This window comes from Lacerta agilis, chromosome 12 (genome assembly GCF_009819535.1).
Source record: "Lacerta agilis isolate rLacAgi1 chromosome 12, rLacAgi1.pri, whole genome shotgun sequence".
NCBI classification, from domain to species: domain Eukaryota; kingdom Metazoa; phylum Chordata; class Lepidosauria; order Squamata; family Lacertidae; genus Lacerta; species Lacerta agilis.
The window spans coordinates 35,733,833-35,752,202 of NC_046323.1; the positions used below are offsets into that span (position 1 = coordinate 35,733,833).

Consider the following 18,370-nt stretch of genomic DNA (forward strand, 5'->3'; position numbering starts at 1 on the left):
AAAGTTAAAAAAAATCCATACATAAGACCCGAGTTGGAAAGGGTACTAGAACTGTCATTGCTGCCACGTTTTGTTGGGATGGTGGAGGGAAGGCGCTACTGCTCAATCACAGGTACGTTAAATTCCTGCCCCTCACATTGCTTTCTATGAGAAGCTTTTAGTTCCGCCCCTGCGGAGCTAAATATGGCGTTCAAAGCGAACCCGGAATCTGTAAGTGGTGTGCTAGGCCAATTGAGCAAGTCTATGACTAGCGACTGCAGCCTCTGCTTTTCTCCCGCCTATACTCTGTGCTTTACGGGCCCGGGAAGCTCCTGTTACGCATGCGCCCTGAAGTCTCTCGCCTGGCGGTGTAACCTAGCAACGGGAGAAGCCGGACACGTTATTGAAAAGAGCGAGGTGACAGGCGTTGTGAGTTCTTGGGAACGCAGCTACCCGTGTAAACAGTAGTGTACAGATCTCGCCGAACTGGTGAGGCTTTCCGGGCCAAGGCTGGGCTGGGAAACCGTCTAAGGCAAGGAAAAGGACGCGTGTTTGTTCCTGGGTAACAGTTTTGGAATCATTTGGGTTTTACTGGCAACTATTTTATTAATTTTGCACAAAAAAGGCATATGAATAAGACAAATTGATTTTAAACGGGATGGGGGGGTATTCACTGCGTTTGGAGATTCACGCACACACGTGTCACAACAACGTGCAATCGCTTCCAAAAAAGGCGTTTCCCCCGTGTGAGCGAGGGGGAGGGGGAGGGGGGAGGGAGGAAGAAAGAAAGAAATTGCTTTTTTAAAGAAAGGATTCCATTTAGCAAGTATTCAAATGTTTTATGTTTGTTTCAGAATTTATATACTGCTCCACATGAAAATAATACCCAAGCGGAACACACACACACAGCCATACAAATCATAGGGCAATTTAAAAGCATGAAGTCAAGAAAAAATAAGAAAGACAGGTGAAAGACAGGCGTGCCTGACATGCTCTAGACCATGGGGTCATGAAGAGTCGGACATGACTGAACGACTGAACAACAACAAATTTTCAGTTAGCTCAGTTGGTTAGAGCATGGTGCTATTAATGACAAGTTGCAGGTTCGATCCCCATACAGGCCACCTGCATATTCTTGCATTGCAGGGGGGTGGACTAGATGACCATTGAGGTCCATTCCAACTCCACAATTCTATGATTTTATTTAATATATTTCAAATAACTGCTTAGTCCAATCCCAGCCATGGTTTCACAGAAGTATGAGTGCAACTGAACATAGAAGCAGCAACCCTGCTTGTGCTGGCAGGACAGAGATGAGCAGGGAGGTCCCCCCCCTTTTGGAGTTTGGACACATTTAAAGCACTATGGTACCATTTTAAACAGCCATGGCTTCCCACAAAGAATTATTGAAGAGTGATGCAGTGCAGGCATTAGTAATGTGGACTGACACAGGAGTGACTGACTGCTTGCTTGGGTAGGGATGCCACATCTGTTGGAGTAGCGCTCAGATTTTATTCATGAATGTTAATTAATTATTTGAACAGTTGTTTTAAGCTACCTGTTGTCAAGCACTGAACTTGAAGGGGTGCAGGAAGGAAGAGACTAAACAATGAGAACTGCTTTATGCTGAAATTGACCATTGCTTCATCTAACTCAACACTGCCTACTCTGATTAGTAGAGAATTTCCAAGGCACAGAAAAGTATTTTGCCATCCTGCAGTCTGATATCATTTTAACCCAAGACAAGAAGGGCTTGAAATGGGATCTTTTACATATAAAATATATGCTGTGCCATAGGCCTGAGCAAACAAAGATCACCACTGCTTTGGTTACCAGAACCTTCCTGGTTAGCAGGAACTTCCTTTTCCTTGCATCTGTCCAAATGGTATCAAATATATACATGTGTGTACTTGTATTGTGTCATTGATGTTTTGCTCTGTAACAAGAAGCCAGATCTCAGTCCTAAAGAGCTTAAAAACTAAATACAACAGTGGACATGAACAGAGGAAGGAAAAGGAGGGGCAGTTGTAATAGGGGATGAAATCTTTTCATAATCTTAATTAAAGGTAAAGGTAAAGGTACCCCTGACCGTTAGGTCCAGTCGCGGACAACTCTGGGGTTGCGCGCTCACCTCGCTCTATAGGCCGAGGGAGCTGGCGTTTGTCCGCAGACAGCTTCTGGGTCATGTGGTCAGCATGACTAAGCCACTTCTGGTGAACCAGAACAGTGCATGGAAATGCCATTTACCTTCCCTCCACAGCAGTACCTATTTATCTATTTCCACTTGACGTGCTTTCAAAATGCTAGGTGGGCAGGAGCTGGGACCGAACAACGGGAGCTTACCCCCTCGCAGGGATTCGAACCACCGACCTTCATGATCGGCAAGCCCTAGGCTCTGTGGTTTAGACCACAGTGCCACCCCCTCCCTTAATTAGGTGGTTGCTAATGCCTAATCAATTAGGATTGACAAGGCAGTTGCCAGTCAGACCGAAAAGTTATCATTCATTGTTCCTTATACACCCTGGCATTCTGATAGTAATCTGCAAGGCACTCCCATCACAGAAAATATTTTAGCTGGGGTGTGGCTGCCCTATGCTCTGACTGAGTTCTGTCCCTGTTAATGTTACTGACAGAAGTTAGATGGGCCTTAATAACAAGTCCAAGTATTCTTCCATGGTTGATATCTTTTGATTAATTTACTCCTCTTGTGTCTTGGACAACTTTGATACCCCTTTAACTCTTCAGGAGATACACTTAACTGGTGCTAAGGAAGGGGTCTTAAGAGTTCTGATGATAAATGTAGCAACCAGGAGGGAAGCTTGCTTGTTAGAGATTTGAAGCAATGGACTTGCACTTTGATGAAAGGAGTAGGAGTGAAAACAGCCACTTCCTAGTTGGATGTATTTATTGATTTAACAACATCAAAATATAATTCAATGTTTCCTAACACTGGGGGTGAGGGTTTTTTTTTATCAAGCAAATATCTATTAGAGTTTAAACCAACTAAGTGGTACATGTGAGTGGTTGCATTACCCTGCTTTTCAATGGGACCTGAAATAGGTATCATTCTGCTTGTTTCTGCAGCAAACAGGAATTACCGTAAATAACACAACTGGAACATCCACATATTTTTGGGTTTAGAGATGGAAAGCAGGGCTTAATATAATTACAGTGACACTTCTTTAAGAAGGTCTTTAGTTTATGTGACCCTTTAATATGATTTGCTTTTGAGACAGCCCTCCTCATCTTTTTCATAAAATTGCCCTGCTGTTAATTTAAAGCAAGTAATTGAATAGCTGCCATGTTCCATTTATTTTAGGTTTATATTAAAGCGCTTTTTCTTAAAGTCTTTCCCTCTCGGGAAGAAGGATTTTGCTGTGCTTCTCAGCAAGACATCGGAAATCTCACACATCATTTTTCCATTCAGATTGTTTGTCACAGCTTGTGTTATCCCTGTGGTTTACTAGTGTCACATCCACTAGAAATCTGGATTCTGCCTTACAAACCCTTACAAATTTTATCCCAAACAAAGTTAAATTAATGGAGCCAAACATTGTCATCTGTCTCCATTAATTTTATTTCATGAATGAGTACGACTATATTTAGTACTGCATCACACAGTGAAAATGTGTGCTTTTGTAAATATTTTACAAGGCTCGGTTTTGGAGTTTTCAGCTAGGGACAGGATCTTCTAGTGACTTCGTGTGTTTCCAGTGGCGTAGCTAGCCTCTGCGCTGCTGGGGGCAGCGGCAGCGCAGAGGCACCCCCCTGGGGGAGGGGCACGAGTGCGTCGTGACGTCATCATGACGTCACGACGCACGTGGATGCAGAAAGGGGGGATTCCCCCCTTTCCAAGGCTTTTTTCTGGCGGGGGGTGGTGACCAGCGGGGAGGGGGTGACAAGTTTGACACCCCCCTCGTGGATCCGACCCCCCCCCGCCGAAAAAAGCGGCGGAAAGGGGGAAAACAAGCAGAGCAGGGCTTGAATGCGCCCTGTTCTGCTTCCTTCCCCCCCCCAGCGGTTTTTTTTGGCGGGGAGTGGTGACCAGCGGGGAGGGGGTGACAAGTTTGACACCCCCCCTCGCAGGTCCGACCCCCCCTGCCGAAAAAAAGCGGCGGAAAGGGGAAAAACAAGCAGAGCAGGGCTTGAATGCGCCCTGTTCTGCTTCCTTTCCCCCCCTCCCAGCGGTTTTTTTCGGCAGGGGGTGGTGACCAGCGAGGGGGGTGACAAGTTTGACACACCCCCTCGCGGGTCCGACCCCCCCGCCGAAAAAAGCGGCGGAAAGGGGAAAAAGAAGCAGAGCAGGGCTTGAATGCGCCCTGCTCTGCTTCCTTCCCTCCCTCCCAGCGGTTTTTTTCGGCGGGGGGTGGTGGCCAGCGGGGAGGGGGTGTCATGCCAGCGTGACACCCCCTCCTCGCTGCCCCCCCCCCGCCGAAAAATAGCCACTGGAAGGGGGAAAAGGCGACATGCCCCCGTTCGGGTCCGCCCGTCGGGGCAGGGTGGGAGGGGCCGGCCAAAGTGTCACCCCTCCTCCCCTGGAACTAAGGGCGGCCCGCCCCCGCCCCCCCTTGCGACGCCCCTGTGTGTTTCCTTGAGTTATGGCTTGATAATCCACAATGTAAATGAGTACTGTGCTGGTATAGGCAGCCCCTTCACTCCCTCTTTGTTCCTCCCTTTGCATGAGCACATGTAAGTGGAAAGTTTTGCATAGTTTTTTTATCACGGGAATCTGGTTTATTACTCTTAAACAAACCAGAACTGGCAAACCAACAACAAATCCCTGTTTAAAATTGGTTTATGATTTTTTCTTGATCAAGAACAATTGATGAGAATCCTAGATTCCGCAGTCATATTCATTTCTGGTTTGCTTACCTGGTTGTACAGAGGGAGGAGCGAAGTGGGAGCAAATGCATTATCTGTACTAATATGCTACTCATTCATGTCATGTCATGCATGATTACTTTTAATGAACTGAAGACCCAGACAATAAATAAGACTACATACCAATGTATTCTAAATATTCTCACTCCCTTAATCCAGCGGCGGAGGAAGCCGCTCAGATGCCTGGGGCGATGCGCCCAGAGGCGAGGTGCACCGCCCATAGGGGCGGGGTGTACTGCGGGGCCTTGGGTGTCTGCCTGTCTCCTCCCACTCAGCCACCCTACAGCTGCGGGGGGGGGAGGCAGCGGGCAGACCGTTTGGGCAGCACGGAGCCTGTGCGTGCCGAAGCCACCACGTTACTCCCAGCATGCTGCACGCCCCGCAGTGAGTGCTGCCCGGCATTTTGTCATCCCCCTCAGTGGTGACACCCGGGGCAGACCGCCCCTGTCGCACCCCCTTCCTCTGCCCCTGCCTAAATCGTGTTTAAGGAATGGACTGTGGCATTGTTTTGTCTCCTTCTCCTGCCCTGCAACTCTCTGATGTGAATTTACCCTGCTGGACATAAGCATTGTTAAAGCCTATGTTGTCCACAGACAGCTTTCCAGGTCATATGGCCAGCATGTCTAAACTGCTTCTGGTACAACGGAACACCATGATGGAAATCAGAGCACACAGAAACGCCATTTACTACCATTTATATATACCACTCAAAGAGGATACTGTTATCCTCCTATTCCTCTTCATTCAGTCAGGAATATATGTGTGTAGTACAGAATTTAGGTTTAGAATAGGTTCTGTTGCTGCACATTAAATATGATTCGCCTTGGTCATGTAAACACAGCTGGGAAAAGGATGAGGCCAAGAAGTAGTCAAATTTGTTGCAGGAAGTTTCTGCTAAAGACAGAAGCCTGCACAATGACTAAGTAATCAGCAATACAATCATGATGCTAATCAACCGGGAATTTGCATAACTGAGGGGGAAAGTACTCCTGGTTTATAATTTTTCAACATCTGTGTACATTTGTGTGATTAAGAGAAATAATTCCACTTAATTATAACATGCCCATGTTTTAGTTGCCAATAAATGAAAGCATTTCTTGTCCTGTGTTGCTTCAGGTTTCAGAGGATAGAACAAATCCAGTGAACTAGCAAGGAAAAGAAGACAATTGACTTGGATCCTGGTTATAGGCAGTGGGTTAAAAAAGGTAATTAAGTCCTGAAAACGAATAGTTGCTTTATAGCAATATTTTTTCCTGCAAATCTTAGTGCATTTTTATGTTGTTATTGAACTGGGAGAGGGGGTGCGGATGGGGTGGGGGGAATGCAGTTTAGATGTACCAAAGCAGGGAAATTATATAATTCAAAACACACTAAATGAAATCCCAAGGTGAAAATTTGATTCTTCAGCCCCACCACTGAGCTTGTGTAGTTACACCTTGTATAGAGCAAAACCTCACATAAGTTCAAGATGATGAGGTTAGATCTTCAATTAGCACAGGTGTAAATGAGAGCACAGGGTCAACAGCTCCATAGAATCAATTCCACATTTAAACAAGTGCTTCTTATATAATTGTACACTTCTTGCTCTTGAAGCTATTCAAAGCTCTCCCTGCCCCACTCCCCTTACAGGCAGAATTATGCTTTTCAGCTACATTTATGTGATAAATTTAAGTGGGTTTGCAAACTCGAAGTTGGTGCTATCAGGTTGAGCCAGTGCATAGGATCACAGAGAAAATCAAATAAAAATGGTAATCAGTTTTCTGTGGGAAGCCTATATATTTTAATTTGCAGAGAAAAGAAAGTGAAGGTATTAAATTAATATACCGGTATCTACTGTATATATAGTAGGCATATATATGGATTAGCTGTGTTGGTTTGGGCAAAACTACATACAGTACTATCCTGACAAACGTATGCTGCTCAAACAGAAATATTAACATTAATGTAGGGATAAGGAGAAGGCACTTGCAAGGCAGAATTGGCAAACGGATGGTCTTAACTCATCCTGTGCTCTCCTGCCAAAGTTCCACTGACAAGCCCTCCTTTCCAGTGTTTCCTCTGCCCTTATACATGCTCTGTGTTTTGGAGTCTGTGTGTATGTGTTTAAATGACCGTGTGTGTGTTTATGTATGGCTTTTATAGAGGAGAATTAACAGAGGAAGATTAAACACACTCCTACAGCCTTGTAACACATGGTTGGGAAACCCATCTATCCTTTGTAAAATGTTCCATGCACAAAGATTGCAGAAGTGAATCGCAATTACATTTATCAATCTAAACTTTTTTTCAGGAAGCTATCATTGTATACATTTCTACTTTTGGCACGCTGCTGAGCTTAGTTGTAGAGAAAAGCTGAAAGTTTATTCCTATGCAGAACCAATGATTTCAATTGAAGCCTTATTTATAGCAGTCACTCTGTTTCCTAAGCTCCTATCTGTCTTTATGCCATTGCTGTGCTGACTTGTATATTGTACTGAGAATTGACAGACCTCCTGCTGAGTTTTAGTGGTTACACTTCATAATAGTACACATTGTGAAGTCAGCTCATAAATTGCAACCACAGATTCCAATTATAACTAGAGTTGTATGTCATGTTCATGGTTCTTCCTCTGATTGAATTTTTGTGTACTTTATATTCTAGCTGAGATCTAATATAAATATACATTATAATTGCTGGCATTCTGGCCTCACCTGCTTTGGGCTATGCTATAAATACCAACCCCCTTTTTATTTTTCCACTAAACACATATGAACAGATTTGATTAGTGTTGGCCAAATGCACCATTAGTATGTGTAAATGATACAGTTCTAGTTACAGGTAGGTAGCCATGTTGGTCTGCCATAGTCAAAACAAAATAAAAAATAAAAAAAATTCCTTCCAGTAGCACCTTAGAGACCAACTAAGTTTGTTCTTGGTATGAGCTTTCGTGTGCATGCACACTTCTTCAGATACAGTACATGCACACGAAAGCTCATACCAAGAACAAACTTAGTTGGTCTCTAAGGTGCTACTGGAAGGAATTTTTTTATTTTTTATTTTGTTTCGATACAGTTCTGTGAATGCAAAAATTGCCAGCAAACTTCTGTAAATGTACATGTGCCTGCCTTAAAACGCTTCTGAAAATAAAGCCAAACTTTTTAAACTCCAGTAAGTGCAGAAAATGGTCTCACTTATCACAACCAAAATCTGGTTATTTCTGAAGTTTGAAAGCATCCTTAAGAGCTAGTGAGTGGCATTATAAGAGCTTTTTGAAGCAAGTGAAATTGAGCTGCTACTGCTTTAGCAACTGCTAGAGCCATGGATTACATCGGGATGCCCAAGAGATAAAAGGCTTTTCCTAACAGCTTGCATTCAGCAGATAAAGTAAATCTAAGAATCATTCCTCACTCCAGTAACAATCATTCCATGAAGTCTACTGAATTATGGTTGAAACCCTGTGTAAACTGTGTCCACTCAACATTGCTTGTCTGTTCATCATCTGCTCTTTTGTTTGTTTTTAGAATGGGTAAAAAAATAAAAAAGGAAGTGGAGCCTCCTCCCAAGGATGTGGTAAGTTTATAAAACACTCCTCACTATAAAAATGAAAATGTTTCACAATTATAACATTCAAGTTTGCTCTCCTCCTTCAATCTTTACTCCCACTTACTTCCCCTTCTGCCTCTAAAAATGTCTTGTAAAGATAATAACATTTTTGTTTCAGTTGGACTGTGTGTGTAAACAGAGGGACCAATCACATTGATTTTTGGAAAAAAATATTATTTTACAGTAGGCCTTTTTCTTCTTGGAAGAAATAGAAGAAAAATGGGAAAGAAAGGTTTTGACTGTGGACATTGGGTTACCACTATCTGTGGAATAAAGGTGGATCTCAAGTCTGATTATATGTGAGTTTTGTCCTCAGTCTAGAAAAAAACAGTATGCAGCTGTCCCCCTACGAAAAAATGTGGGGGGAGCAAAAGGGCTCAGCCCCTAAAAGATAGCACCCCTAGGCTCATCCTTTAGAATTGAGTGGGGCTTATTCCTGGGGAAGTGGGGTTAGGATTAGAGCCTTGGAGTTGTTGTGCACAATGTGGCTTATTTGTTGTTTCAGGCTGTAAGTAGCCCACCTTAAGTCTACATAGTGAAGGTTAGGATATACATTTAAATAAATAAAACATTTACAACTTGCCTGATGTCACATGTGTATAAAAGGGCTCAACTAATCAATGTCGTTACATGAAAAAACAGGTTCCACTGACATCTACTGCTATGCTAAGGATCAAGATGTAAGTAAAAACCCACTATCTTAATTGAAATGGTTGCTTCAGTTTTCAAACATATGACTCCAGCAATTGATCTGTTCCCTGAATGTTCTGAAGCACATCTTTCCACCATCTCATGAAATTTTAGAATAGTCTTCAGTGCTCAAAACTGAGAACATTAAAATATGGTGGGAACAAATTATTCATCTTCTTCTCTATGGAATGTCATGTATAAAATTGTTCCAGAAAGCTGTACAAATTTGGAGGTGCTAGCTTAGCCCAATATACCTCTTTTCTGCCACCTGACTGTTTCCTTCACAACTTGTGCAAATCTTTCTGCTCCATTTTTAACCTCAGTAGAAGCAGCAGAAGGAAGGGGTCTGGTATGGGAGTAGATTATTTCACTTCCACCCAAATCAAAAGCATACTGTATTAGGTGATCTAGTCTGTTTCCCACTACTGTATGCTGCTTTCCTGTCAAGGAGAGGAGTACATTCACTTACAAAGGACACCTGGCTTTTTCCTTTTGTGGAAACTAGGTTCAGGTATCCTGTTTCTTTTTTAAGTGATTGAACTGTTCTCAGGTTTCATAAAACTGGAAGAATAATTCACGAGTAGTTAAAATACAAGGACTATAAACTGCCGTTTATATTTCTAAACTTGTTATGCAAATTAAAAGATGTTTGAAAAGATGGTTTTCAAGAATATTTTAGAAGAATTATCCCAACATTATTTTACCTCTGTTGCAATTGTTGCAATGAAACCATTCATAAAGAGGATTTCTGCTTTCCCCCATAAAGTAAAAAATGTTGAAGCAAAGAATGTTTTTATATTATTATTAAAGATATCTTAGTTTACAAAAATACGTGCATTGTCTCTTTTTTCGAGTTGTGTTTTCTACAGATCAGTTTCATTTGTTGTCAGACATTAGTATTGCATGCAGTATTAGGTTGGGAAGAAAAGAGGGGCAAGAGGGGGATGGGGGATGGTGAGTGGGGTGGGGTGGGGGGATAATTCTTCTCTTCTTCTACTTAGTGTATGTGTAGGGTTTTGTGGCAGTGTTCTGTGTATGGGTTCAGTGTCACTTGTATGGGTTCTCTTACTATTCGCTTGTTGTATTTCCTTGGTGGCGAGAGAGGTTGAGGTGGCCTAGGGTGTGGTTGCTTGTCTTTGGTTGAGATTTGTTTATGTGTGGGGGGGTGGATTTTTGGATCAGGTTAGCCAGATGGATTCGTATGCTGTCGGTGGATTCTTATTGTTGTCTTGTCAGACTATGTATGTAATAAAGGAGAACCATATCAGGGTGAAGCCGTCTTCTATTTGTACCCATGTCAGTTTCAGTTTATTGGTTAGTTTTTCTAGTAAGGCTGTTTCCCATACTTTTTGATACCATTGGCCCATGTTTACTCCTGACAGGTCTCTCCAGTGTCTGGCTATGATGCTTCTGGCTGCTGAGAGTAGGTGGGTTATGAGCTCTTTATAATGTGAGTGGTCATCAGTATCTTGTATTTTTAAAGTTACTCTTTTTGATCTTCCTTGGAAATAGTGGGCATAAATTATTTTGTTGCTGTCATATCATGCTGAACCGTGAAAGTCTACTCTTGTAGCCTAATAATGTTTAGTCCTTACAGGCTTGGTGGTATGTTCTGTAAAATATTCCAACAAACCTGTGTTGACTGTCCAGTGTGAAAGTTTGTATTTCTCTGAGTCTAGTATAGACATCCTTGCTAAACTTCTGAGATTATCCATAAGTGTTGTGATCTGCATGTAGTCCTATATTTGTGTGTCTGCTTTATGAATTGTCATTATTCCTATTAGCTTGACAACCACAAGCACATATGCACTCGGTGGAGTGGAGTGTCATCTGTCACTTTCAGCCAGCCTAACTTCTGCCATCTATGGTAACCGCTGCATTAAATAACTGCAGCACATTATACCCAGAATACAGGGTAGCTCAACAACTTTGCCAAAAAAAACCTCAACAAGTTTTGGTCTGGATAGGCAACCCCATTACAGTGGTGCCCCGCTAGACAAAAATAATTCGTTCTGCGAATATTTCCGTCTAGCGTTTTTTTTCGTCTAGCGAAGCGGCAATGTAAACCGCGGTTTTCGCTAGATGAAAAAAAAAAGACGAAAAAAAATCGTCTTGCGAGGCAGCCCCATAGACTTTTCCGTCTTGCGGGGCAGCCTTCCGCTAGACGAATGCATTCGTCTAGCGAGTTTTTCATCTAGCGAGGCATTCGTCTAGCGGGGCACCACTGTATATGGAAACTTCAGCTGGTGCAGAATTCAGTGGCCAGGTTGCTCATCAGTACAAGGTGGTTTGAGCATATAATGACAATCCTGGCCCGGCTGCACTGGCTACCAATTAGTTTCCCAGCCCAATTGAAAGTGCTGGTTTTGACCTATAAAGCCATAAACACGTCAGGACTGCAGTACATCAAGGACCACCTCTCCCCATATGAACCACTATGGACCCTTCAATCATCACCTGAGACACTTTTTAACAGGCTGCCTCCACAAGAGGTCCAAAAGGCAGCAACGCAAGAATGGGCCTTTTCTGTGGTGGCTCTCTGCTTGTGGGATGCTCCCCCCAGGGATGCCTGCATGGAGCTTTTGTTACATATCTTTAGGCGCCAGGCAAAAACATTCTTCTTCTCCCATACCTTTGGCCAATTAAACCATCTATGACCTTTTAAACGGGGGGGGGGGGGGGCGCTAACATTTTTAAACATTTGTTACTATGTTGTGTATTTTTGTGTTTTTATATTGTAAACCGCCCTGTGATCCTCAGATGAAAGGTGGTATAGAAATTTAACAAATAAATAAATAAAATAAAACAGGAATATCCATGAATAGAGAGTGAGGGAGCTAAAGTTTGCTTTCTTGCATCTGTACTTTGCAAAGAGATGACTTTCCTGCTCTCTCTCTGAAAAACCTATATGACAGTTGGTATCTCACTTTTGTATGAACTGAAGGCTGCCAGCTAAATTGCATCCTAGTCAGAGTTTGTTTCCCAGACATATGAAGTTTATATAAAGTTCTCAGCCAATTCAGAAGTCTGGCTTGGAACTAATCAGAACTTGAGAAGTACTAGAATGAACAGTGATATAGATAAGGAGATTCTACTGCTTCCAAAATCTCCCAGGATGGCTTCAACTGTTTACATTACACACTTGCTCAAATTCTGTTCAACACGGTAGAACTTATTATTATTTATTGAATTTATATACCGCCCTATACCCGGAGGTCTCAGGATGGTTTACTCATATTTCTGAGTAAACATGAATAGGATGCACTGTGAAAAAGACTTCTCACCTTTGACCCCAAGGTCTTGAGTTTTGAGTCATTAGTTTCCAACACTATACACTATACTGTACTTTCATACTCTCATTTTGTTTGTTTTAGCCAGATCTTTGTCTTCTGTGAGATTTAAAAGAAAATATATTTACAGAAATTTCCATAACACCTCAATAACTGAACTGATTTTACCTTGTTCTTATTTCAGTATAAACAAATCTACCCAAGGCTTCTATGATTTTGTTTTAAAAAAAATTGCTGTCTTGCTCATTGCTGTCGTGTTATTATTAAGAAATAAAATTTGTTCGTATTGCGGCTTAGAATGCACTCCTCTGTATACAGTACTTACTTGAGAATGAGTCCCATTGAGGGCAGTGGCCTTTGCAGCTGAGCAAACATGCATAGTATCTGTCTGTTAGATGCACTGTTGAACCAGGAACTAGAAAGACTGGCATTTCTAACCATATTAATGTTCTTAAAATTTTTCCCACAATGTAGACGAGACCCGACATGGTGTAGGCTTGGCAAAAGACAGTTGGTCCAGATCCAAGATACTGTTTTAATTGAGCATGATAAAAGCACTTAATTTTGTTTGAATGTAAAGCATTCCAAAATGTTTGATTTAAACTGAAGAATGAAAGGCTTTTAGAAGGATTTGCCCTTTCTCAAACTATGTTGGTTTCAAGCAATCTATTAAATAGGGTCGGAACAGCTGGATTTCATAGCAGAGCTCTCTCTGTTTGAGAAAGGTCAGAAATGGAAATGAACATTTTGCATCGCTTCCAGATGGCTGAATCATGACAGTGCTTTGACCGGTTGGGCATCATGGAGAGCTGGCCTTTGAGATACAAACTTATGTGAAGACAGCACAAGAAGGGCCATTCTATTTTTAAAATATATTTTAAAATATCCACTATAGACTAGAATATCCACTATAGTTAGTAGTGCAGAATATGCAATCAATGGCCAAATTCTGTCACTATCTTTGAATGCATTTAGCTGTATGGAAAGAGATTGCTTTGCTCAGATTATTTTCTAGAGAGAGTGCTTTGCTGGCTCTCCAGTGAGCAGAACAACAAACTGATGTTGCCAAAAACTTCTTGGAGTCTTGCCTGGCATCAAACAATTAAGTCATTCCTGTTGCCTAAAAATGCTTTGGATCCACAAGGGAGCTGCAACATTTCTCCAGCTTTATTCATAATGTATGGGAAATATTTTAAATCTCCATTTGACATTATGAGAGCAATCCACCAAGCACTTACGCTGTACGAAACTTCTATTAGTTTAAAGGGGCATGTGTGGGAATATGTGCAAAATTTCTGTTGAAATTAGTGTAGCTGGCCGTGTGTGGAATGCTGTGAAAGAGGAAGGGACTTTGCAGAATTGGTGCTTGTGAATAGCAGCCGCCACCACAGGACCCAGCTCCACCTTAGAGGGCCAGTATGGATCTGCCAATGCATATAGTAAATTCATAACAGGCTCCACTTTGGTTTAGCCATTGGCCATAGGGCACTGGAAGTTTAATAGGAAGAAAAGGGAAGATGTCTGAATCCTAAGATTTATACAGCCATTCAAGGGAAATCAGAGTCTCATGGACTGTAGAAGAATCAAGAATCCAGAAAGCTACCTGGTAATATTATTTTATTCTGTGCTGCTTTCTATAAACCTCTATAAGGCATTGGGAGTTGCCTTACCCCAATTCAGACTATTGGTCTTGGTCAGTACCATCTGCAGTGACTGGCAGTGGCTCTTCAGTGTTTCAGACAGGAGTCTTTCACTGTCCTGCCTGGAGGTGCCAAGGATTGAACTTGCCACTGTTTGCATTGAAAGCATATGCTCTATGCCAGGGGTCAGCAAGGTTTATCTTGCCTGGGCTGGATCGGTCCCGCGGAGATCCCTCCATGGGCTGGATTGCGTGCGTGCATGAGCGCCCACAATTATCAGCGTCTGCACAGACATGATTTCTGACGCTGTGGAAGTGAGTCCCTGCGCTGTGCTGTGCTGGTTTATCGCAGTGTGCGAGTGGGCAACTCAGTTCGGGGGCAGCTCATGGGCAGGTCAAGTGACCTCCGCGGGCTGCTTCTGGCCCATGGGCCTTAGGTTGGTGACCCCTGCTCTATGCACTGAGGGCCCATCCATATCAATACATGAAGTCTTTGAATTATATTTTCTGTGATGTTCTTCACCTTTTCGCATAGCAACAAAAAAGAGCGGAGTAGCTCACATGTGGGATCCTCTAAAATTTTAATACTGATTCTATGGCCTCATTCCCACATAACATTAAGCCAAAACAAGGCTAAGAGTGAATGAAGAAGTGTGCTGATGCCTTGCATGCCCTTTGCTCCTACACTAATTCTGCCGCTGCCACCACTGCATGGTTTGGCTTAGTGTTACCTGATTTGTCTTACTCCAGACAAACTGTGAATGGTAAGCCAAGAACATGATTTGTTTGGAGCAAGACAACGATGAGTCCAGGTTCACATAATGTTAAACTGTGGATAGTGCAGTCGCAGGACTGGAGGAGGAGCAAATCAGCTGAGGTTTTTGCTTTGTGTGCCAGCATGCTTGCTTGTTCATACCAAGCCATAGTTTGGCTTAGTGTTACCTGTGAACCTGGCCAATGTTTCCTTACGTGCCAGTGTTGCAGCTACAAATGTACTAAAGATAAAATGTGCTTGCTAGAGTCCATCCAAATGTGGATTTAATTTAATTTACTCAGCTCATTTCATTCACAGAATTATAGAGCTGGAAGGGACCACGAGGATCATCTAGTCCAACCCCCTGCAATGCAGGGATCTTTTGTCCATTGTGGGGCTTGAACCCATCACCCCGAGACGAAGAGTCTCCATGGCATTGACGCATCCTGATGCAAAAGATTCTGCAACTGTTCAATTGCATTCTGTGAGGGAAATGAATTAGCAACTTTCCCCACTTACAGCTTATTTCCGTTTGTTTGTTTGTTTGTTTGTATCATAAAAAGGAAAAATAATAGATTCTGTCCTGCATATATATTGGTGTCATTACATTATTTTGTATACTGGTGTTGAAACTAATGTTACTTATCCAGATAGCACTTCTTCAGAAGACTGTTTCAATAATCTAAGCTGTCACTCTTGATATCCTTACTTCCATTTAACAATATTATTTCTGAGTTGACATAACCAGCATTGTTTACAAATTCCAGATGCATTTGAATTGTATGGTTTTATCTGTATATTCCCTTTCTTTTTTGCCCCTTTTGTATCCCTAGTAACCTGTTTGCTTTTCGACTGCACCTGCACACTGAACAGAGTTCTTCATTAAGCAGTTTACAATTATCTCCAGTCATACTTTTCCAAACCCTTTTGTGCAGGACCTTGAGAGCTGGTTGAGCAAGAACACAGGAGTGACAAAAGTGTAATTCATGTTGAAAATTATCTGTGGATGCTACCTTGAGTTCACAGTGTTTGGTCATATCTGTAGGTACTTCAACACCCTGTTTATGTGTGATTATAGCCTATCAACAATAAATGTTATCTCACCTAAGAACTCATTAAGTCTGTCCAGAGCCCACAGTATCCCATTCGGCACCACATTGTCAGCTTTTTCCTTTTCAAGATCACTAAATTTTATATGTAATGTAGCCAGTTTCCAACATTCTGTCCTTGTCACTCACTAGGAAACATGACACCCACCAGGCCTTTCTGTCTAGTCCTCGGGACTCTTCTGAGACCACACCACCTTCACAGGTCACATACCTCGCCAGCTCTCCTCTGCACTCTTCCTTGAATCCTTTTTCCAGGCTGAAATGTGTCATTGGAACTGCTAGATTGTCTTTTGTTTGCCTGTATGGAGGACAGAGTGATGTGTATGAGTGTGTAGAAGAGTCTATGGTTTGTATGGCTAGAATGTAGACTATTGTACAAGGGTAAGAGTTCCATCCGTTGTCCTGCCCATTTTTATCTCTAGTCATGCCCACTGCTGGTATGCAGTCCTTGGAAGGGAATGTAGTCTTTGGGCTGCAAAAGGTTCCTCACTCCAGGGCTAGAGCATGATAAAAAATTGGAAGCTGGGGGAACTGATTTTGGGGAGGTGGAAAGCATAGCTAAGCATGAGTGTGCCAGCTCTCAGGGAGATCTTGGCCACTTTGCTCCTTGCCAGTTATTTGCTGCTGCAACACATTGAAATAAGGGGATGGTTTGGTTTAGCATGACGTCCGATTCAGAGCTCTCCATACTAGCCACAAGCCCCAACCCAGGTTTGTTCTTTGTTTGTGACTTGTGGTTGGTCTGGACTCTGGAGACTGTCCTAGCCTGGAAACCAGATGCAGAGCAGCAAGAGGAACTTCTGCAACTTCCTGTTAAGAGGCAATATGGCTGGACACTTTGTTTGTTCTTAATGGAAATGTGACTTGAGGTTTATCAGCTCACAACAGTTAATTGCTATCAATATGGAACTTTATTCAACCCTAAGACAAAGAGATGGACGCGGGTGGCGCTGTGGGTTAAACCACAGAGCCTAGGGCTTGCTGATCAGAAGGTCGGCGGTTCGAATCCCCGTGATGGGGTGAGCTCCCGTTGCTCAGTCCCAGGTCCTGCCAACCTAGCAGTTCGAAAGCACATCTAAGTGCAAGTAGATAAATAGGTACCGCTCTGGCGGGAAGGTAAACGGCATTTCCATGCGCTGCTGTGGTTCACCAGAAGCAGCTTTGTCATGCTGTCCACATGACCCGGAAGCTGTACGCCAGCTCCCTTGGCCAGTAACGCGAGATGAGGACTGCAACCCCAGAGTCTGAAACGACCCTTTACCTTTACCTTTACCTTTATGACAAAGAGAACCAAAAGCTATCAGTGAAAATGCATGCTTTGCTGCCTGAGGTTGATGCTTGTTAGTGCTTTTGAAATTGTTTTATTGATTTGAGAAATTGTTTATATAACTTCTCTATAGTAGGTGGTTTGGGATCTTTAGGAATGTGATGTTACAAAACAGAATTTGTTATGTGCTTTCTGATGACAAAGGAAAATGTTTTATTACTGGCCGTTCTGAACGGCTACAGATAATTAAAGAAACAGAAAGAATGCCTCAAATATCTCTTTCTATGATGCAGCTTAGTGTCACAAAATGGAATTTTCATAACCTTGTCTTAGCAGCCATTCATTCATTCATTCATTTCATAAAATTTATACATTGCTTGATTGCAAAACGAAGAAAAAACCCTCAAAGTGGTCTACAAAAAATAAAACAAGAAAATCACGAAAACTTTAGAGACTTGGCAAATTGAAGACTTGGGACTCCCAGGATTGAGAAGAATCCAACTTTTTGCTTTTCAGTAGCAACAAAAAGCCTAAAGGATTTTGATGCTTATGAACATTTTTGGGGGTATTGCTAATGGTGAACTATGTATAAATTACAATGGGAAGTATTTTTATCATAGAGGAAACTTGTATTAGTGATGAGGAAACAATTTTGACTCATTTTGTATGTTTCTGATGTATTTGTTGACATGTCACTTTCTTTTCCAGGGAAAGCCTTAAAAAAAAAAAAACACACACATACCTGCTCCTTTGATGGTTTGAATCCTTCAAACAAAACACAAGTGGTAAGCCAAAACCTTGGCTTCCACTTTTGATTTGCTTGGAGAGAAGCAAACCATGAATGCTGATTTGTGCATAATGCTAAGTCAGTGCTCTGGTTTATTCCCTCATAGCACAGGGAGAAGAGGGACGGGACCAAATGAGCATTGTTCACTGTAAGCCATGGTTTACGGTTTACAGTTACATGTGAATTGGACCAATGAAGTTTCTCGTTCATTTGAAAACAACATGTTTCTGCTCAAAATATTTGCAGGCAAACCCCATTGTGATTTTGGCTCTTTTCTAAATTGCTGACTTGCTAACCAAGCAACTAAGAAACAAGCCACTGAAAGAAGCGTTTGAGTTAGTAACCCTATCCTGACTTTCTATTCTAATTTGAAATATCAGATTATATCCAG

The 18,370-nt window shown here is 42.3% G+C and overlaps 1 protein-coding gene and 1 long non-coding RNA gene across 5 annotated transcripts in view; both read left to right on the forward strand.

Moving 5' to 3' along the window:
• The first annotated feature begins 384 nt into the window (after positions 1-384).
• Positions 385-6,056, forward strand: LOC117055569. Its single transcript, XR_004427652.1, has 2 exons — positions 385-468; positions 5,977-6,056. It is a non-coding gene; the product is annotated as an uncharacterized LOC117055569 (long non-coding RNA).
• A 2,285-nt stretch (positions 6,057-8,341) lies between these two features.
• Positions 8,342-18,370, forward strand: part of ARMC3 (armadillo repeat containing 3) — a 51,912-nt gene continuing 41,883 nt past the window's right edge. For 3 of the 4 annotated variants that reach the window (XM_033165167.1, XM_033165169.1, XM_033165168.1), the window contains exon 1: positions 8,342-8,410. In XM_033165167.1, coding sequence (XP_033021058.1) covers positions 8,363-8,410 — 48 coding nt within the window. In that variant the 5' untranslated portion in view covers positions 8,342-8,362. The remainder of the gene's footprint in view (positions 8,411-18,370) is intronic. The other variant, XM_033165170.1, reaches the window with a different exon arrangement.